Raw genomic sequence first — 23073 nt, forward strand, 5'->3', positions numbered from 1 at the left:
CCATGTACGATAAGATAAGTGATATTCCGCTTCCAACAGCTGACTAACCCGTTGCTGTGTAGGCGTATCCTTAACCATGATCTGCAGTTCTTGGGAGGGACTGCATAGAACCTACATTAGCCTGCAGAGCGCTTTAAGTAAGGTTTGTCCATTGGGTGAGTTTAGAGTTTGTCTCCCCTATAAGCTAATGTTATGCCGTTTTCTTCGATAATACATAGAAAATGGATAGTGTAGTAGAGACTAATGTGATTCCCGTCAAGCACTGATTTATTTCTATACTTATTTTTTTGAGAAGAGGAGGAGGACAAGAATGAAGAGGAATACGACGAAGAGGAGGATGATGAGAGGGATAAAAGAATAGTGGCAATGATTACGATGATAGAGGAAAACAATAAGGAAGACATAAAGAAAATGGAAGAAGACAAGGAGTTGAGTGACAAAACAATTGGAAGAAAAGGAATATAAGGAGAAGGAAGGGGAGGCGAAGAGGAGGAGAAAGAAGACAACAATAAGGAGGAGGAAGACGAGGAGGAGGATGAGTGGGACAAAATAGAGGGAGGAAGATAAGTGGAACAAAACAACGGGAGGAGGAAGATGAGCAGAGAGAGGAGTAAGAAGATAAGAATAAGGAGGAGAGAGTGGAGGAGGAAAGGGAGAGGGAGAAAACAGGAGGAGGAGGAGGATATCAGGTTTACTTTAGCTTTCAAACGACGGTGCACTACGAATGACCTTTAGTAAGTTAGGAAGCTGTTCATATAATTAATTGTAGCTCATCATCGTCATCATCATCTCCCTATATCATTTCACTGAAGGGTATAGGTCCCTAACAACTCTTTTATCGTTCGCGTCTGTCCTATGACTAATATAACTTGTTCTCTGACTCACAAACTAATTCTCAGCAGGTTATTTACTTCCGAGATTTCCTGATCATATACAGACATTGGTACAGACAGACAAACAGACAGACGTATAGATTAACATACACATATACAGACAGATAGACAGGCATATAAACACGAATAATTATATAGAGAAACAAATATAATAATAGAAAGACAAACAGGCAGACAGACAGGCATATAGTGAGGCGGAGAAACAGACACACACAAAATGAAATAAATAAGAAAGCCCGATAGACAGACAGACGGGAAGATAAGTAACAGACAGACAGACAGATGAACTTGACCTTGAAGAAGATTACATTAACAAACATCACACCAGGAAGTTAAAAAAAAAATCATAGATATTTTTATATAAATCCATAAAAAACAATCACACCCAAACACTAAAACAGACAAACAAACAAACAGTCAACGAGCATGCAAATAAACAAGACAAACGGAAGCAGAAATGCCCCAATGACATGGCGGTGATAGTGTAACGGGCTTGTCGGGGGGCGTTTAAAGGGTGTTGATTAAGACTTCAGCTTCCTTAAGGCGAATTATATTCGTAGCCTTTATGTACAAGAAGCGTCGGAGCGAGAGCGATTGTCGTTGTGTGTCAGTCGGACTCCCGTGAAAGAGTGACGAGTTACAGGTTGGAAAATAATTGTTACAATTGGTCACGTATGTCAAGGTGACCTCCACGCACCATCGGAGTGCTAAGTATACAAAACTGAGACGATAAACACTGACGGACGACATTCCTATAAGGTGGCGTGATCTATCTATCGTGGGTTTTTCCATTGACAATTGTATGCCTAATTCGTGGTGATATTAAATAATAATAATACATTGATATCCTACTATAACACTGCTCGGTCACCTACCAGTGATCGCGACCTCGCGATATACAAAAATCTAAATAGCAGTCTAGTTACCATGAACATACATAGTGGGAGTTTGTCAAGCAGACTGCCTATGATACAATTACAGTAAAACACTGGCTATGTAAGAACAGATGTGGAGTTATAATATAAATAGTGAGAGGTAAACCACAACGTGTGTGACATGAAACATAAGAAACCTCTCAAAAGATAAATATAAGGACACATGTATAAGAAGCTATCAACTGGCATAGTTACAGACAATGAAACGTTGATCTAGCTCCTAAAAAAAAATACAGTAGTGAAACACAGTACAATGTTAAGTATAGGAGCAGCCAGGTTTCTGTCCCCTGACTTGTCTGAGAAAAGGAAAAACTACCTTGCCAGTGGCCTCCCGGCATCCAGTCGCCGTGTCTGCACAACCAAATAATCGTGCAGGACAGAGTTCCTCCTAATAAGGTAGCACATGACGACGAGACTGACGAACATCAGAAACATTGGTACAAAAAATCCAGGGCACAGGTAGGGGAGATGCAAATAATCAGGCAGCGTTTCCTCCAGGGTTTCCGCAAACTCTGTTTTGTTTGCGAAAGACAATGAATTAAGGGAATTAGTCACATACGAGACGCTGGAGAAGTGAATGTCATCAAGAGACCGTAGAGGAAACACTCGATGGGAAATATTGGCCGTGAAAACCAGACGGATCCGGGACGGGTACGTTGTTATGTTAGTGGAGCGGATATAGCATGCTTCCGCTATGGCATAGTGACCAGTAACCCGTTGATAAGTGGTACCCTCCGGGCAGATGACCGACATATAGAAAGACTGAGGGAAATAAAAATAATGCAGACCCTGAAAGTTCTTATGGAAAACATATGCATCTGCTGTTGTGCGTACCTATCAATGTTGTAGAGAGGTTGTTGTGGGATTGTTAGGAAGTCGTACGGAAGACGTTTCTCCACCCCATATAAGATGTAGTAGGGAGACTTCCCCGTAGAGTCGTTTACCGACGTATTTATGGAAGCGGCTGTATGCGATAGCCAATCCTCCCAGTTATCGAGGAGATCGTTCACGATAGGCCTGAGGACCTGTAAGATTTTCCTATTAGTCCTCTCCGCCAACCCATTAGCAGCTGGGTGGTAAGCTGTGATGAAGGATTGCGTGATGTTAAACTGAGCGCATATTTCGATCAATACTGAGTTCCTAAACTCGGTGCCATTGTCACTCAAAAGAATTCGAGGAGACGAATGTGGACACAACATGTGAGTCACGAGGGCATGGGCCACGCGTGTGGCTGTCTTGTCCTTGAGAGACGCTAGAACTAGAAACCTAGAGAACTGGTCGACGCACACCAATAAGTAGCGCGAACCATGTTGGCTCTGGGGGAGCTGTAATAAGTCTATATTAACAACATCCCATGGCGCCTCTGGTACTGGGTATTGCAACATAGAAGCTGGCCCTTTGACGGACCCCTTGTGCTTAGCACAAACGACGCAATGTGCGACATGTTTTTCTACATCAACCCTTAATGTGGGCCAGTAGAATTTTCGTCTGGTGACAGATAGCGTATTGTCTCTTCCTGGGTGACCCGCAATGGGTGTGTTATGGACCAGCTTAAGCGTCACGGGGACGTATTTGTCTGGGATGACCAGTTGGTCTATAGGTACCGGTTTGGTTGGCCATGACCTACAAAGGAGGTTGTCCTCTGATAGGAAGAATTGTGAAAAGGGAACTGGCAATTTAGGAAGGTTTGATTCGTCTCCCGACTCGAGGGCGTAAATTAACCTCTTCCACACAGGGTGGTCTCGCTGAGCAGTGTGTAGTTCAGGTGAAGTGAAGTTGTGGATGACCTCTGGGGTGGTAATCGCGCCTATCGGAATATTCCGAGATAAGGCATCTGCGACCACATTTGTTTTCCCGGTGATATATTTTATCTCCGGATTGTATGCTTGGATCGTTAAGAACCATCTTGCCAGACGACCGTGTAGGTTTTTTCCCTTGAAAAGATCAGTTATGGCCGCGTGGTCCGTATACACCACAATTATGTACCCCATCACTGTGTCACGAAAATGCTTCAGAGCCCACACAATGGCAAGAGCCTCTAGGTGGGTAACAGAATAGTTCTTTTCCGGAGCTGTAAGTACTCGACTGGCGAACGCTATCACATGCTTTTTGCCGGACTTATCTGTTTGCATCAGAGCGGCTCCTAGTCCACTAGCCGAAGCGTCGGTACAAAGCTGAAAGGGGTCCTTGAAATCCGGAAAGACAAGGACCGGAGCCTGTGTAAGCGCTTTCTTTAAATCCTCAAAGCTCGTTTGTTGAGCTGGGAGCCACTGAAATGGTACGTCTTTCTTTAATAGAAGGGTCAGGGGACTCGCGCGTGCTGCGAAGTCCTTTATGAAAGGCCTGTAATAACCTGCGACACCCAAGAAAGACCGTACCTTGTCCGCAGACGTTGGCTGAGGGAACTCGGCAATAGCCTTTATTTTGTCGTCCACTGTGTGGATGCCGAATTCGTCCACGACATGCCCCAAGAACTTGATTCGAGGCTTTAAAAATTCACATTTGGTGATTTTGAGCTTTAATCCGACCTCTTGAAGTCTGTGTAGGACAGCTTTTAGTGTTTCCATGTGTGCATGCACGTCTTTACTTGCTATGATGATGTCGTCTAAATACACATAGACAGAGTTGCCCAGCAAGTCACCAAAAATACTGTTCATTGTCCTTTGGAAGGTCAAGGGAGCTCCTTTGAGCCCGAACGGCATCCTCGTCCACTCAAAGTGGCCATGAGGCGTGCTGAAAGCCGTTATTTCACGTGACTCGGGGGCCATGGGCAGTTGCCAGTAGCCACTGACCAGATCAAGACTCGTAAAGACTTTATTTCCTCTACCGAGACACATCAGAAGATCTCTAAGAACGGGAAGCGGAAAATGATCATCCACGGTCGCGGTGTTCACACGCCGGAAATCAATCACAGGGCGATAAGAGCCGTCTTTCTTTGGAACCAGAAACAAGGGTGAATTCCACGGGGAGTTCGATTCTTTGATGACACCTTGTTCTAACATTTCAGAGATAAGTTGTTGCACCACCTCCCTCTGACTGTGGGGGAGCTTGTACGCATTGATATATACAGGATTTGTATTGGGTTTTAACTTAATGTGGTGTTCAGCACACTGCGTAACTCCAAGCGGCTCGCCTGGTAGAGCAAGCGCCCCCCGATAATGTTCCAGAAGCTGGACTAAGGTTGGCTTAATTTCGGAATAGTGTGCAACTTTTAGGAATGCCTCTAAATTAGCTGTGTCTTGTTCGGGAGAAGCCTGACACGCCGAGGTTATGCCTGAGACTTGGGCTGAAGGGTATTCAGCTGGTTCCGGGGCGACATTTCTCCCATACACTAGACACTGGCATAATCTAACACCGTGTTTTAAGGATACAGGGGATCCAGACGTGTTTATTGCCAATGCCTCTGCAAAACCTCCCTCCCTGACTGTCGCGGCGGTGAGAGGTGAGGGATGGGCTGACATCGGAGGACTCGCAATGGAGGTTGAAAAACTGCTGACCCAGCAAATTGAGCGGCCGCGGCTGGGAGCCGGTACACTGCCGCCAGACGTATGATGGCCGCGGCTTTCTTGTTATAGTAAGAGATGGGCCGCGGTGGCAGATAAGACGACTTGGGTGTGTAACCTCTTGAGAAGACGCCTTGCAGGAAACGGTAGTGGTAACAGCTTGCAGTCACCGGGAGATGTCCGCGGGTACCCTTGCTGACTGTTTGCCGGAAGAGGTTTGGGCCGATGCTCCCGGCAGCGGCGGTGTTGCCGCCAGCTGTGGAGCGAGGGGCATGTGGGGTGTCCCAAGGTCAGCGGGGCGTGCCTCCTCGTTGCTGGTGTGAATACTTCTGCCGTATCGTGGAGTGGCTTGCAGTGTTCGTAGCAGTGCTGGCTTGAAGCGGGGGAGCGGCTTGTAGATTGTGGCCCTCGCTTTCGGCTGCCTAGGCCTGTGGGTGTGCTCGGGGCTTGTAGGCTGTGGGTGTGCTCGGGGCTTGTAGGCTGGACGCCTGTAGAGTTGCTTGTAGCTGGTGTGCTCGAGGCTTGTAGGCTGGACGCCTGTAGAGTTGCTGCTGGTGTGCTCGAGGCTTGGAGGCTGTAAAGCCTGTAGGCTTGTAGGCTGGACGCCTGTAGAGTTGCTTGTAGCCGGCGCCTGGTGAGGTGCTTGTAGCTGGCGCCTTGTGAGGTGCTTGTAGCTGGCGCCTTGTGAGTTGCCGCGGACGGCTGGTGCGTTGCCGCGGACGGCAGGTGCGTTGCCGCGGACGGCAGGTGCGTTGCCGCGGACGGCAGGTGCGTTGCCGCGGACGGCAGGTGCGTTGCCGCGGACGGCTGGTGCGTTGCCGCGGACGGCAGGTGCGTTGCCGCGGACGGCAGGTGCGTTGCCGCGGACGGCTGGTGCGTTGACTCCTCCTTCCCTTGTACGCCTGTCCCCGGAGTTTGTAGGTGAGTTCTCGTGGCTTGGAGCTTGGAGGAGAACGAGGTAGCGAAGGCACAGGCGCAGGGGTGACCGCTGCCACCAAATGTAACGGGCTTGTCGGGGGGCGTTTAAAGGGTGTTGATTAAGACTTCAGCTTCCTTAAGGCGAATTATATTCGTAGCCTTTATGTACAAGAAGCGTCGGAGCGAGAGCGACTGTCGTTGTGTGTCAGTCGGACTCTCGTGAAGGAGTGACGAGTTACAGGTTGGAAAATAATTGTTACAATTGGTCACGTATGTCAAGGTGACCTCCGCGCACCATCGGAGTGCGAAGTATACAAAACTGAGACGATAAACACTGACGGACGACATTCCTATAAGGTGGCGTGATCTATCTGTCGTGGGTTTTTCCATTGACAATTGTATGCCTAATTCGTGGTGATATTAAATAATAATAATACATTGATATCCTACTATAACAATAGAAATAGCCACATGCATAAATTCAGTGCTAAGTTGATAAATGTACGAGGATTGAATATGAATAAGCTGACGGAATTAGGACACTTACTATCTATATCAGACCCTGTGACATACCGTTTTTCGCAAATATGTTTCAAACGAAGACTCGGATCAGCATGGTGCTTTGGCACAGATGGACATGAAGGGTTCCTAGGAACGGAAAAAACCCTTCCACAGCAATGGAAAACTGATACTAGATTGGGTGGAGAAATATAACTTCATACTGTTAAATGATACTTTAGAATGTGAAGGCACATATACTTGGACAGACAGAGAAAGGAGAAGCATCATAGACTATGTATTGATAAACACAAAGCTATACGAGAAATTCGTCAACATGCATATTGATGAAACCAAAGAAATATTTGACCTATCAAACCACAACCTAATAACAGTAAACTAAGCTGAAAACTAATATATACTGGCAATATTTTCAACGAAAGTAAATGGAAAACAAGGGACTTTTAAAATTGACCCCATATCACGGACAAATTTTATAAATGCTCTAGAAAATCAAATAAAAGACAGCAATGTGAATGACATTGTAGAAATGGATAAAGTTATCCTAGAAATTGCAAACCAAACATTGAAAGGACAGTTAAGAGTAAGAACCATTGATACGGACAAACACATACAGTCCGACTTCACAAAAGGCAACAGAATTGAGGACAACTTATTTGTCATGAACTAATGCATCCTCAGCAGCTTCAGAAAAAAGTCACTCATAGTAACACCCAATGATTTTAAAAAGGCATTCGACTCTGCCAAAAAAAAATGGTAGCAAAATCATACACAGGTGACAAGACCATCCAGTAACTAAATAAAGACATGCAAAAAGAGATCAACATTACCCCGCCCATCAAACAAGGCTGCACGGTATCCACCACACTCTTCAAACTGGCCACATACATCATCATCAACGAACTCAATACACCCTGCACAGGCTTTAAAGACGAGCATTTCACAATACAAACTTTATTTTATGCAGATGACGGGATGAGTCTATCACAATCAGTTGATGATGCTAAATAATGTATAGGGTACATATCATCTTAAGACAAGAGTATGGCCTGGAAATAAATCTAGCTAAGAGTAACATCATAATATTTAACATGAAAGAAAAGCAGAGTCAGATTGAGGGAATTAGAGTTGTAAAAGAAATAAAGTATTTAGGAGTCACTGCTAACGACAATATAAATTGTTTCAAGACACACATAACAAACATTACCAGGAAGGCACAGACACTAGCCAATCAAGTCTCCTCAATCATCAGCAAAAGTTGTAACAAAATTATTATCGGGAAGACATTTTGGAAGAGCGTAGCCTTGTATGGCCTGGACGTGGTATACTTAAACAAAGCAGAGACCCGAAACTTCCAAAAAATAGAAAATCGTGTGTAAAAGATGTTATTAGGAGCACCCATCTTACACCCCAGTGGGCGTGCTGAGCGAGGCGACGCTGATGAAAGGAAAACTAACCTACTTAAAATACATCCTCAGCAAGCAAGACACACTGGTGGGAAACACATGAAGAGTGTTACAAGAAACTATAAGGGAGAGAAGTGGGTGAAGGACATTCAGGATAAAACTAAAAAAAATTGGCCTAAATAACTATAACATAGACAATAAAAATTATCAAATAAAGAAGTGAATTCTAGACTGGGACACACAAAACTGGAAAAGCAATCAACAGGACAAAAAGAGTGTGCACCTGTATGTGATATATAAGACAAATAAAAGAATCACACCTGTATGATAATAAACAGCCACCAGTGATACACTACAGCTTAATTCCAGAAAAAGGTTTACTGGAACAATACAAAGTGCATATGGTGCAGTGAGGCTTGTGAAATTTATAATATTTTATTCTTTATTGTCCTCTATACAGTGAGATCAGGGAAAAAGTCAAGCTCTGTTCCAACAACCAAACAAAGAAAACTGGACTGCTGAACTGCTATTAGAAGACCACATTGACAAAGAAGAAGTAAAACAGTCTCTGTACGAGTGCTGGAAAAGAAAAGTGAAGAGCAACGGATTACAACCACCCAGAAATAGACAACAGGAAGCAAAGGCTTTCAACTGTTTAGGCCTTCAACTGAACTGAGCTGAGGAGTGAGGAGGGCCAAAGAAGTGTGTGTGTGTGTGTGTGTGTGTGTGTGTGTGTGTGTGTGTGTGTGTGTGTGTGTGTGTGTGTCTGTGTGTGTGTGTGTGTGTGTGTGTGAGTGTGTGTGTGTGTGTGTGTGTCTAGGGGTCCATGGGCCTTAGGTTCATCAGGGTCTTCCAGGCGGCCTGGAGTCACTGTTGTGCATGGACTGGGTTAAAATAAAACTTTCTGAAGCCGTATCCCTGTAGCTCCGGAACAGAGCCATTCATTTCCCGCATGAGTTGAGAAACACGGATGTAAAGGTCATACACTTCCTCGTCATGGGCGTGGGCGGCCAGCACCTCGCACCACGCCTGCACGAAGAAGGTGCCACGCTCTGGGTCTCGCGGCGCATTGAAGTTGTTGATGCAGGAATACAGGGTCATCATGTCTACCGGCTCCGAATGCTGGCGTGACATGCCGTCGTAGCTGCTCAGTCTCGTGCGAGAAAAGTTGACGAAAAACAGCTTGGGTTTACCCTTGAGGGCGGGGCATTCGGTGTCCGTGAATCTGTAACGCACGTCATCCAGTCTCATGCAGTCCTCCTCTCGACGGCTGGCAGTACAGAAAATCTGGTCGTCCTTCCCGTGGCTCAGAATGAATACGATGAGGCGGTCGTAATTTCTCAGGCAGGGGTCGTTCTGGGTGCTGGCGAGGGCCTGCTCCGTCTCAGACCTACTCTTGTCCTCATGTAGATACACGAGGTAGCCCATGCGGCGGAACAACGTTTGGAGGTTGAAGGAGTCCCGTTTGGCGCCGTGACGCTCGTGTTCTCCGTGTCCGGGGAAGCAGTAGTTGAAGATGAGCACGAGGCCGCGGGGCACCGAGAGGTTGCGGTACACTCTGTCAGACGGAGGAACGTATTCCGTCCCCGTCATCACCCGCCACGGGAACACCCACGAGCCGTCAGCCTGTTGGGGAGGGCGTATGAGTGACAGTGACGTGAGGGAGGGATGGCGCGGCCCTTTGAGGGACAGTGAAGTGAGGGAGGAATGTAGACCTTCAAAAGCAACCATTGCAAAGGCAAGACACAGCCAAGAGTGACTGGAGAGATTTACTCAAGCCTGGTGCTCCGTGATGTGTCCTTACTGTTACTAACCACACTCACCTGGTCCACTGTTTTCCCACCGCCGATCGGCAGCGAATCAAATTTGCTCCCGGGCACTTGGTCGCCACGTATCTGAAAACACACATAATTTTATTTAAATAACGAGAGGAATGTCGCATGCCAGCATGCAATCTACCAAGGAACAATCATCACCTCTGTCTGAGGGAGAAAAACGTGAAAATTTATCACCGTTAGCCGTCCAAAATCAGGAAGTGGTTCCTGCGTCCCCGTCCGCGCCCTCCTGTGTCCGTCGCTCCTCAAGTGCTCAAGACATAGGACGGCTTCGGTGAAGTTCTCGTCGCAGACGCAGCATCTGAACCCCCTCACCACCACGCCCTCGCTCAGGGCACGCAGCAGCTCGGGGTCAAGTCCTGTGGCACCGGCCAAGCCACCACTCGGCAACGCTAAGGCCTGGGGAATATCTGCAGCACGCTGGGGAGGAGAAAAGGAATGGGGATGTTATTATTATTATTATTATTATTATTATTATTATTAATATTATCATGATTATTATTGTTAGTTATTATTATTATTATTATTATTATTATTATTATTATTATTATTGTAATTATTATTACTATTATCATTATCAATAATATTATTATTGCGACCCATGGAGGGGTATTAAGGGAAATAGACCCAAACAGAGGCCCCTCGATGAGCAGACATGGATGTGAAAAATAAAAGTGACACTGACAGTAAAGTAATGAGAAGAATAAAAAAAAGTGTGTGTGTGTGTGGGGGGGGGGGGGGGGACACAACAAGCCTCCAGGACAACGATGATGTCCCAGCCAGAAAGAAAGAAAAAAAAAAGTGAATTTTCGAAGTGTTTGGTAAAGGAAGGAAAAACAAAATCAGTGACCCTAACACGTTAATGATTCGTGTGTTTTGTCTGAGTGTCTTCAGGTTTAGTGCATGCGTTTGTTTGTGTTTGGAACCTTTGAATGGTTAGGACTGTGGGCTGCCGGCGTTCGGGTGTTCAAGTCGAAGGGCGAGCTTTTTGTGAGCTCTTGTGGCGCTTATTTTGTGGCTTGGTGGGTGCTAACGATTCCTTCATCCGTCCATCTTTTTTATTGCGTCGCTGTCAACCATTAGTTGCTGTGCAGGCGCCGACACACGTCTTCCTCCTCCTCCGCCTGCTGAATTCCTTTCTCTAATGATAACAATGACAAACAGAATAACAATAATAACGTGTGTGTTGGTGCTTACGCGTGTGTATGCATATATGAATGTGTGAATGTATAACAGCCGGTAATGAACTTCGCCAAATCCAGACAGCACAGAACCATACCCAAGTTAACCGTCCTTACCAGGCGTATAGTTATGAGCTGACCAGACCAAGACCAACGTGAATTAGCCTTACCAACCCGCAGGAGGAGGAGGAGGAGGAGGAGGAGGAGGAGGAGGAGGAGGAGGAGGAGGAGGGGAGGAGGAGGAGGAAGAGACAACAGGACTAGAGATGCAACAAAGCTATCTTTGTTGTGTAAAAAGATAACAACAACCGAGTGTTTTGCGATAATGATAACCAAGCGACCTCACTGACCGACTGACAAAATGACTGACTAACTGATCGACTTACTGACTAACTAATTATGTAACTGACCGACTGACTAACTGACTAACTATGCAATTGACTGATCGACTTACAAACTGACTAACTATGAAAATTACTGATTGATTAAGTATATGGCTTAAAAAAAACATTGTCCCATTCTCACAGAAATTAAAAAAAGGGACTGATGGATAAAATAGATAGATAGATAGATAGATAAACAGACAGACAGGCAGATAGATAAGTAGAAAGAAAGATATATTATTAATTCCTTTAAACAAAGAAATAATAAATGATAATGTTAATCGGGAAAATATCACCACCATTACCACTACTACTACTACTACTACAACAACTACTACTACAACTACTACTACTGCTACTACTACTACTACTACTACTACTACTACTACTACTACTACTACTGGGAGGTGGAGTACACTACGTCAAAGTTCGTTTGGTGACGAGGGTGGGGGTAGGTAGGTATACAGCAGGACGGAGGTCAAGGCCACAGGCTCTCCCTCGTACCTCGGGATTAGCGGGTGAAGATGGCGCCCCTTCCTGTATCCGCTAATCACTATAGTCTGTTCAGAGGATGAAGTCGGTTCAAGGTGTGGCAGATTCCTGAATTCCCAGGAGTGCGGCGCTGCCAGTTCGACCGCCAATTATCAGATTAGCACCGTCTCCCTACCTACCCACCCACAACCCACCTGTTTATCTCTCTCTCTCCCTCTCTCTCCCTCTCGACCCGGGGGAGGGACCTAAGGGGACACGCCGACCACCACCACCACTACCACCACCACCACCATCACCAAAACGTGGCAACATGGGAAAAAATCGCTGCCGCATGTCATAGAATTTATACAAATCGTTGTTATAATCCTAAACATCGACACTCATTGTACTATGTAGCTTCCGTTACTATATACAGAATATATAAAATATCACTTTCAAATAGCACATGGATGGGAAATAAGAGAGAGAAGCATGTACGAAGATTGATTTGGCAGAATGGCTAGAGGTAAACGACGATACCAGCTCCACCCTGAACCGACTTCATGCTCTGAACAGACTATAGATCTAAGGGACTGGGTGCAGTCTTGACCTCAGTGCTGCTCTCCTGACTCACCCATCACACACCCACTCCCACACCCACACCCACACACACACGCCCACACCCACACCCACACCCACACACAACGCTTACACACACACACACACACACACACACACACACACACACACACACACACACACACATAAAGACAAAAAAAAAGATAAAAACACAAACACACACACACACACACACACACACACACACATAATAATAATAATAATAATATTACTATTATTATTATTATTATTATTATTATTATTATTATTATTATTATTATTATTTTAATTATTTTTATTATTATTAATATTCTTCTTCTTCTTCTTCTTCTTCTTCTTCTTCTTCTTCTTCTTCTTCTTATTATTATTATTATTATTATTATTATTATTATTATTATTATTATTATTATTATTATTATTATTATTATTATTATTATTATTATTCATCTTCTTATAATTAGTTTTTATTACTATATTAATATTATCCTATTATCATTATTACTAAAATCATTATTATTATCATCGCATTTTTATTATCATTATATAATAACTATAATAATAATAATAATAATAATAATAATAATAATAATAATAATATCATTATTATTATTATTATTATTATTATTATTATTATTATTATTATTAAACACACACACACACACAGAGAGAGAGAGAGAGAGAGAGAGAGAGAGAGAGAGAGAGAGAGAGAGAGAGAGAGAGAGAGAGAGAGAGAGAGAGAGAGAGAGAGAGAGAGAGAGAGAGAGAGAGAGAGAGAGAGAGAGAGAGAGAGAGAGGGGGGGGCGCAGGCCGCACGTGTCTGAGGGGGAGGGGGATTAGAGTTCCATTGGTGACGGTGGGCGACGTGGAGGCGATCCTATCTGACCTATGCTGCTCCTTCTCACGCTAAGGTCTTTTTGAAATGTTCATTCCCTCACCCAATATCTGCTCCACGATTACGGATACCCATTACTTTTTTATGTTAGGTGACAGCAAATGTATTCACGATTCTTGTTTGTTGATTTATTTCACGCATTACACAGAATATGAAGAAACTTTAGTAAATTAAGGAAGTCCTGTTGAGTGTGCGCTCTCCAACAGGTTTCACCCAAACCAAATCGGCTTAGCTGCCCATCACCATCAACCAATCACCAGCAACAGAGCGACTATGCCCTTCCTACATCGCCTGTGGGGAGGGGCTTCTGGGTACAACTACTTTTTTTTTTTACAACAAAGGAGACAGCTCAAGGGCATACAAAAAAGAAAACAATAATTAAAAAAGCTCGCTACTCGCTGCTCCCAAAAAAGAATCAAAAGAGGTGGCCGAAAGAAAGGTCAATTTCGGGAGGAGAGGTGTCCTGATACCCTCCTTTTGAAAGAGTTCAAGTCGTAGGCAGGAGGAAATACAGATGAAGGAAGATTGTTCCAGAGTTTATCAGCGTGAGGGATGAAAGAGTGAAGATGCTGGTTAACTCTTGCATAAGGGGTTTGGACAGTATAGGGATGAGCATGAGTAGTCGCGGCCGTGATCGGATGTGTCGCGTCTTGCTCCGTGTGGAGAGTGCTGTGTCGACATGGCTAGCAAGGCCAGGGGCGTGAGGGATTTTTGTTACGTTTTTGGATTGGATGCTGTTTGTGCCCTAAATAGTGCCATGTGAAATGTGCTCATTTGTCTGGAATTAAGCAGGAGAATATACCTAAAATTAATTGGATTTGCAACCCATGCCTTCATAAATGCAAGATGGCGCCACTATAAACACTCGCCTGCGCCAGAACGGGCTGGGCCGACCATCAGGCCCCACCTGGAAGAAGCCTTGGGCCGACCATCAGGCCCCACCAGGAAGATGCCTACCGGCGCAACAGGCAACGACGTAAAGATAAAGCATCTCTGGCTACCAAAATTGTGGAGAAAATGGATGAATTCAAGCAAGAATTATCTAAAGAAATATCTGTGGTAAAAGATGAAGTTGAATTAAGGGCTGAGACGGTGCAGGAGGGCCTGGGGTCAGTTGCTGACGCCCTTGCCGACCGGGCGCTTAGTTTTGTAGAGGTGGCGAAGAGTGACAGGAAAGTCAAGAAGAATATCATGGTTATGAAAGCTTGTACCCAGGAAAAGAAGGCAACAGATATGAAGGATGAAGTCTCCCAGGCATTGAATGGCATTCAAATAACTGATTCAAGATTCACAAATGGAGGTAATATTGTCATGAACTTTGATAATGAGAACACAAGGGCTGAGGCTGCTAAAAAAATGGAATCTGTTGAGCAAATTAGTACCAAGAGTGTTGGGAAGATGAAACCAAAGATCATGATATGCAATGTGCATAAAGAGGAGACCAAGGAAAAAGTAAAGGAGACCATCTTAGACCGCAAAGAGTTCTTACACACAACTGAGGGTGTTGAAAATAAGATTAAGCTGATTTTCAGTAAGCCTGCAGCTGGCAGCACGATGCACTACATTTTGAGGTGCGGCCCAACTGTAAGAGAGCTGATTCACAAGAATCATGACAAGTTAAAATTAGAATGGGGAATATACACGGTGAAAGACAGATACCATGCAATTATATATGTTATCACTGTCAGAGATACGGCCATCTTGAGGCCAACTGTAGTGCAAAGATTAATGGAGAAGCCCCAAAATGTTTCAAATGTGCTGGCGATCATAAATCCAAGGAGTGCACCAAGGCTGAGAATAAATGCATATATTGTGTGAGGTACAAGAAGCCTGGAATCAACCACTCAGCGAATGACCAGTGTTGTGTAGTTCTCCAGACTGAAATTGAGAAAATTCGGACCAACCGATCATGTCTATTAATTAGTGTCTGTACTCAAAGGAAATTGTGTGTGATAAATGTTCAGTGAGTTGGAAATAATCGTTGGATATTTAATTGTGATACTATAACGAAATCAGACGTGAAAACTAAACCAATAGATATTTGTGATAATATTCATGAAAACAATTAAGACACTCACTCAATCACTACGATGTTTGAGTATACGTGCATCGAAGATAATTATTGAGGCTAACATTGTAATTGTTGACGGCCCTCGTAGAGCGCTGCATCAGCGGTGGAGCAGGGCCTGAAACCTCATCAACGGTAACGGTAACGGTATTACTACTACTATTACTACTGATAATAATAATAATAATACACTCACCTCGCTCATCTCTTCCACGTCACGCCGCGAGGAGACGAGCAGAACAAACGCCAGAACAAGAGCGAGGAAAGGAAGACCAAAGAACGATGCGTCGGGCGCCGAGGAGAGCACTACAGGTCGCCGTTATCACGAGTCAAGCCACACAGACACACAGACACCCCCACGACAGCTTCTTAGGCCTCGATGGTCCTTCGATTACGAGGAAAAGAGACGAGGGATGGCTAAGGTCTGATCGGAAGGACTATGTGTGTGTGTGTGGGTGTGTGTCGGTGCGTTTGCGTGTGAATTTGTGTGCGGTCTCCATGTACGATAAGATAAGTGATATTCCGCTTCCAACAGCTGACTAACCCGTTGCTGTGTAGGCGTATCCTTAACCATGATCTGCAGTTCTTGGGAGGGAGCTTTTGTCTCCCCTATAAGCTAATGTTATGACGTTTCTGCGACGATACACAAAAAACGATTAAAGTAGCAGAGACTAATGTGATTCCCGTCAAGGCCTGATTTATTTGTATATTTATTTCTAAGAAGAGGAGGAGGAGGAGGATAAAAATGAAGAGGAATAAGACGAAAAAGAGGAGGAGGAAATAATAAGGAAGAGGAGGAAAACAAAAGGTAAAAGGAGTAAGACGAGGAGGAGTAGGAGTAACAAAACAATAAGAGGAAGAGGAAGAGGAGGAAGATAAGGAGGAGGAAGAGGGAGGCGATTAAGAGGAAAGAGAAGAAGACAACAATAAGAACTTAAAAAAGCTGTGCCTCCGTGCTGGCACCCTGCCTGGTCAAACTCTTTCCCCTCTGCCTGTCAACATCTACCTTTCCTTCCTGCTGAAAATACGCCTTCATACAGCCTGTGCCTATGAAGGGTGACCGCTCCAATCCCTCAAACTACCGCCCTATAGCTTTACTTTCCTGTCTATCTAAAGCTTTTGAATCAATCCTTAACAGGAAGATTCAAAAGCACTTTTCCATTTCTGACCTGCTATCTGATCGTCTCTTACCCGTTTCGGTGAAACTTTCGTAGTTGCGTTAGACATGTCGAAAGCCTTCGATAGAGTCTGGCACCAGTCTTTGCTTTCTAAACTGCCCTCTTACGGTTTCTATCCCTCACTCTGTTCCTTTATCTTCAGCTTCCTTTCCGGTTGTTCTATCTTTTTTTTTTTTTTTACAACAAAGGAGGCAGCTCAAGGGCACAAAAAAAGGAAACAATAATAAAAAAAAGCCCGCTACTCGCTGCTCCTAAAAAAAGAATCAGAAGAGGTGGCCGAAAGAGAGGTCAGTTTCGGGAAGAGAGGTGTCCTGATACCCTTCTCTTGAAAGAGTTCAAGTCGTAGGCAGGAGGAAATACAGATGAAGGAAGATTGTTCCAGAGTTTACCAGCGTGAGGAATGAAAGAGTGAAGATGCTGGTTAACTCTTGCATAAGGGGTTTGGACAGTATAGGGATGAGCATGAGTAGAAAGTCGTGTGCAGCGGGGCAGCGGGAAGGGGGGAGGCATGCAGTTAGCAAGTTCAGAAGTGCAGTCAGCGTGGAAATATCGATAGAAGATAGAAAGAGAGGCAACGTCGCGACGGAATTTAAGAGGTAGAAGACTATCAGTAGGAGGAGGAGAGCTGATGAGACAAAGAGCCTTAGACTCCACTCTGTCCAGAAGAGCTGTGTGAGTGGAGCATACTCCATACGAGGGCGGACAAGGCCCCTGTATATGGATAGCAACTGCGCGGGGGAGAAGAACTGGCGGAGACGATACAGAACGCCCAACCTCGAGGAAGCTGATTTAGCGAGAGAGGAGATGTGAAGTTTCCAGTTGAGATTTTGAGTTAAGGATAGACCGAGGATGTTTAGTGTTGAAGATGGTGATAGCTGAGTGTTGTCGAAGAATAGGGGATAGGTGTTTGGAAGATTGTGTCGAGTTGATAGGTGGAGAAATTGAGTTTTTGAGGCATTGAAGGACACAAGGTTCCTTCTGCCCCAATCGGAAATGATAGCAAGGTCTGAGGTTAAGCGTTCTGCAGCCTCTAGTCTGGAGTCGTGTACTTCCTGTTGAGAGAGTCTTCTATTGAAAGAAGTTGAATAATGCAGAGTGGAGTCGTCGGCGTATGAGTGGACAGGACAGTTTTTATGGAAAGAAGATCATTGATGAATAACAGGAAGAGAGTGGGTGATAGGACAGAGCCCTGTGGAACACCACTGTTGATAGGTTTAGGCCTTTAGGGGAAGAACAGTGACCGTCTACCACCGCAGAGATAGTACGGCCGGAAAGGAAACTGGAGATAAAGGAACAGAGAGAGGGATAGAATCTGAAAGAGGGCAGTTTAGAAAGCAAAGACTTGTGCCAGACTCTATCGAAGGCTTTCGCTATGTCTAGCGCAACAGAGAAAGTTTCACCGAAACGGCTAAGAGAGGATGACCAAGAGTCGGTTAAGAGAGCAAGAAGATCGCCAGAACGCCCCTTGCGGAACCCATACTGGCGATCAGATAGAAGGTTAGAAGTGGAAAAGTGCTTTTGAATCTTCCGGTTAAGGATTGATTCGAAAGCTTTAGATAGACAGGAAAGTAAAGCTATAGGGCGGTAGTTTGAGGGATTGCAACGGTCACCCTTCTTAGGGACAGGCTGTATGAAGGCATACTTCCAGCAGGAAGGAAAGGTAGATGTTGATAGGCAGAGACGAAAGAGTTTGACCAGGCAGGATGTCAGCACGGAAGCACAGTTTTTAAGGACAATAGGAGGCACTCCATCAGGTCCATAAGCCTTCTGAGAGTTGAGGCCAGAGAGGGCATAGAAAACATCATTTGGAAGAATCTTAATAACAGGCATAAAGGAGTCAGAGGGGGGATGAGTAGGAGGAATATGCCCGGAATCGTCCAAGGTGGAGTTCTTACAGAAAGTTTGAGCGAAGAGTTCAGCCTTAGAGACAGATGAGACGACAGTGCTGTCGTCAGGGTTAAGGAGAGGAGGGAAAGAGGAAGAAGTGAAATTGGAGGAGATATTTTTGGCTAGATGCTAGAAGTCACGGGAAGAATTATAAGAAGCAAGGTGTTGACATTTTCTATTGATAAAAGAAGTTTTGGTAAGTCGGAAAATAGATTTGGCACGATTCCGGGCTGAAATGTAAAGGTCATAGTTAGCGGGAGTTCGAAGGCTCTGGAACCTTTTGTGAGCTGCTTCTCTATCTTTAATAGCACGAGAACAAGCATGATTAAACCAAGGCTTTTTAGCATGAGGAGTAGAGAAAGAACGTGGAATGTATGCCTCCATTCCAGAGACAATCACCTCTGAGATGCGCTGGGCACACACAGAGGGGTCTCTCTCCTGGAAGCAGTAATCATTCCACGGGAAATCGGAAAAGTACATCCTCAGGTCGTCCCACTGAGCTGAAGCAAAATGCCAGAAGCATCGCCTCTTCGGTGGGTCCAGAGGATGTACAGGAGCGATAGGACAGGAAACAGAAATAAGGTTATGATCGGAGGAGCCCAACGGAGAGAACAATTTGACAGAGTAAGCAGAAGGATTAGAGGTAAGGAAGAGGTCTAGAATGTTGGGCCTGTCTCCAAGACGGTCGGGAATACGTGTAGGGTGCTGAACCAACTGCTCTAGGTCGTTGAGGAGAGCAAAGTTGTAGGCTTGTTCACCAGGCTGGTCAGTGAAAGAGGATTAAAGCCAAAGCTGGTGGTGAACATTGAAATCTCCCAAGATGGAGATTTCAGCGAAGGGAGAGTGAGTCAAGATGTGCTCCACTTTAGAATTCAAATAGTCAAAGAATTTTACATAGTTAGTAGAGTTAGGTGAGAGATAAACAGCACAGATGTATTTAGTAATAGAATGACAATGAAGTCTTAGCCAGATGATGGAAACTTCAGAAGAGTCAAGGTCGTGGGCACGAGAGCAAGTGATGTCGTTGCGCACGTAGGCGCAACATCCAGCTTTGGATTGAAATTTAGGATAGAGATAGTAGGAGGGAACAGAGTAGAGGTTGCTGTCAGTAGCCTCTGAAACCTGTGTTTCGGTGAGGAAGAGAAGATGAGGTTAGAACGAAGACCACGAATGTTGCAGAAATTGATAAGGAGGAGGTTCAAGGAGTTATCAGGACACCTCTCAAGTCGGCAGCCAGAAGGGGAGTCCTCCCTGGGGGAATTTATGGTCCCCCCCCCCCAGGCGGGGACTCCGAGGCAGTGTTGTTTTTCGCCATTTTGACTTTTGAATTTTGGGAAAAGGTGTGTGTGTTGTGTGAATATAATGTGGTGTAGAAAGAGAGAGGAACTGTCTTTAGAGAGCATGCTGAACTGCTCTCTGGTGTTGATGAGACAAAAGGGAAACGGTTAATGAGGACATGGGAAGGATCTTTGAAGGGCTTCAGCACCCTCCTCGCTTCCCATATATCCTCACCGGGAGTAGCTCACGCCCGTTCGGTAGGTGTCTTCCTACCTCCTACCTCTCCGGTGGTAGACGGTCACTGTTCTTCCCCTAAACCTATCAACAGTGGTGTTGCACAGGGCTCTGTCCTATCACCCACTCTCTTCCTGTTATTCATCAATAATCTTCTTTCCATAACAAACTGTCTTATCCACTCATAAACTGACGACTCCACTCTGCATTATTCAACTTCTTTCAACAGAAGACCCTCTCAACAGGAATTACATGACTCAAGACTGGAGGCTGCAGAACGCTTAACCTCAGACCTTGCTATTATTTCTGACTGGGGTAAAAGGAACCTTGTGTCCTTTAATGCCTCAAAAACCCGATTTCTCCACCTTTCAACTCGACATAATCTTCCAAACACCTATCCCCTATTCTTCGATAGCACTCAGCTGTCACCTTCTTCAACGCTAAATATCCTTGGTCTATCCTTAGCTCAAAATCTCAACTGGAAACTTCACATCTCCTCTTTCACTAAATCAGCTTCCTTGAGGTTGGGCGTTCTGTACCGTCTCCGCCAGTTCTTCTCCCCTGCACAGTTGCTATCCATTTACAGGGGCCTTGTCCGCCCTCGTATGGAGTATGCATCTCACGTGTGGGGGGGCTCCACTCACACAGCTCTTCTGGACAGAGTGGAGTCTAAGGCTTTTCGTCTCATCAGCTCTCCTCCTCCTACTGATAGTCTTCTACCTCTTAAATTCCGTCGCCATGTTGCCTCTCTCTCTATCTTCTATCGATATTTTCACGCTGACTGCTCTTCTGAACTTGCTAACTGCATGCCTCCCTCCCCTCCCGCGGCCCCGCTTCACGCGACTTTTTACTCATGCTCATCCCTATACTATCCACACCCCTTATGCAAGAGTTACCCAGCATCTTCACTCCTTCATCCCTTACACTGGTAAACTCTGGAACAGCCTTCCTTCGTCTGTATTTCCTCTTGCCAATGACTTGTCCTCTTTCAAGAAGTGTATCAAGACACCCCTCCACCCAAAACTGACCTCTCTTTTCGCCACTCTACTATTTTTTGTTGTTGGGAGCGGCAAGTAGCGGGCTGTTGTAAAAAAAGAAAAAAAGAAGGAGGAAGATGAGGAGGAAGATCAGAGGGACAAAACAACAGGAAGAGGAGGATGAGGATGAGCAGGAGGAGGAGAAGAAGAATAGAAAGCAGACAACAATAAGAAGGAGGAAGAGGAGAGGGACAAAGCAACATGAGGAGGAGGAAGCGGAGGAGGAGGAGGAGGAGGAGGAGGAGGAGGAAGCGGTCAGGTCTGATTTAGCTTTCCTATGACAGTACACTACAAAAGGTCTTCAGTAAGTTAGGTAGCTGTTCACATAATTAAATGTAAGTCATCATCATCATCATCATCATCATCATCATCTCCCTATACCCATCATTCCACTCCATGGTAGGCGGACATTTTTTCATTATTATTATTATTATTATTATTATTATTTTTTTTTGGCCCTTGAGCTGTTGCCTTTGCCGTAAAAAAGTGGCCTACAGGTCTCTCAACTATTTTTTTTCTTTTGTCTGTCTCATGACTAAAATAACTTGTTCTCTGACTCACAAACTAATTCTCAGTAGCTTATTTACCTCCAAGATTTCCTGATCATATACAGACATTGGTACAGACAGACAGACATATAGATTAACATACACATATATACAGGCAGATACAGACAGACATATAAACACGCATTATTATATACAGGCAAACAAATATAAAGACAGAAAGACAAACAGGCAAATAAATAGACATATAAAGAGGCAGACAAACAGACACACACAGAATGAAATAAATAAGAAAGCCCAATAGACAGACAGACGGGGAGATAGGAAACAGACAGACAGACTGACAGACAGACAGACAGACGGACATATGAACTTGACCCTGAAGAAGATTACATTAACAGAAACATCACACCAGTAAGAAAGTAAAAAAGAAAAAGATTGAGATATTGATAGATAGACCCCAAACAAACAAACCTACACACAAACAATGAAACAGACAAACAAACAAACGGGTGATGAACACGCAAATAAGCAAGACAAACAACAAGATTCTCCAGAAGAGGTCAACAGGGAACCAAACCTGATTGTTTTCTGTCTTTTTTTTCTCAGCAAAGATAAAAAAACAAAAAAAAAAACATGAACCAGGTGATTGTCCTCCTCGGTTTCTCTCATGTTTTTTTTTACACCAGCCTTTTTTCTTTCTCCTCCACCTCCTCCTCCTCCTCCTTTTTTGTTCCTCTCCTCTTCTTTTTTCTCGTCATACTACTCTTAAAACTTGTCTTCTTCTTCTTCTTCTTCTTCTTCGTCTTCTTCTTCTTCGCCGTCGTCTTCTTCTTTGTCCGTTTCTTCTGCCTCCTCTTCTTCCTCTCCTCATTTATTTTCATCCCTCTTATCCTTCTCCATCTTCGTCTACTCCTATATATTCTCGTTCTCCTCCTCCAACCCCTCCTCCTCCTCCTCCTCCTCCTCCTGTAAGTTCTGTAAGTCTTCCTGTAAAAATAAAAAATAAAAAGTTCAGGTTTAGCGCGAGGACTTTTTTTTTTTTTTGAGAGTGAGACGCCGGGAGTAATTTTATCTTCGCAGAACTCGTTGGTGGGACTCATCTGGAATACGCAGTGCAGTTCTGTCGCTCCAGTTAGAAGGACGTCGAATTGCTTGAAAGTCCTGGGATCCGCCACGAAAATGAGACCACCGTTGAGGGCGCCGCCGTTTGGGGAACTCCTCCAAGGATTCAGTCTTGTTACGTTGGGAGAGAGGTGGAGGAGGACGTAGAGAGAGATAAGACGAAGAAGAATTGGGAGAGGAGGAAAAGGAGGAGAAACAGGAGAAAA

General features: G+C 44.8%; 1 protein-coding gene and 1 long non-coding RNA gene across 3 annotated transcripts in view; one reads left to right on the forward strand and one right to left on the reverse strand.

The window, feature by feature from the left end:
- LOC126995985 (uncharacterized) overlaps nucleotides 1-15966 on the reverse strand; it is a 57375-nt gene extending 41409 nt beyond the window's left edge. Inside the window, exon 1 of one of the 2 annotated variants that reach the window (XM_050855940.1) lies at nucleotides 15819-15966. In XM_050855940.1, the coding sequence (XP_050711897.1) occupies nucleotides 15819-15827 (9 nt within the window). In that variant the 5' untranslated portion in view covers nucleotides 15828-15966. The remainder of the gene's footprint in view (nucleotides 1-15818) is intronic. The other variant, XM_050855943.1, reaches the window with a different exon arrangement.
- On the forward strand, nucleotides 42-8993 carry LOC126995988 (uncharacterized). The gene is made up of 2 exons (XR_007750861.1): nucleotides 42-1536; nucleotides 6491-8993. It is a non-coding gene; the product is annotated as an uncharacterized LOC126995988 (long non-coding RNA).
- Nucleotides 15967-23073: the final 7107 nt, after the last annotated feature.

Source organism: Eriocheir sinensis, chromosome 9, assembly GCF_024679095.1.
Source record: "Eriocheir sinensis breed Jianghai 21 chromosome 9, ASM2467909v1, whole genome shotgun sequence".
Lineage (NCBI taxonomy): Eukaryota > Metazoa > Arthropoda > Malacostraca > Decapoda > Varunidae > Eriocheir > Eriocheir sinensis.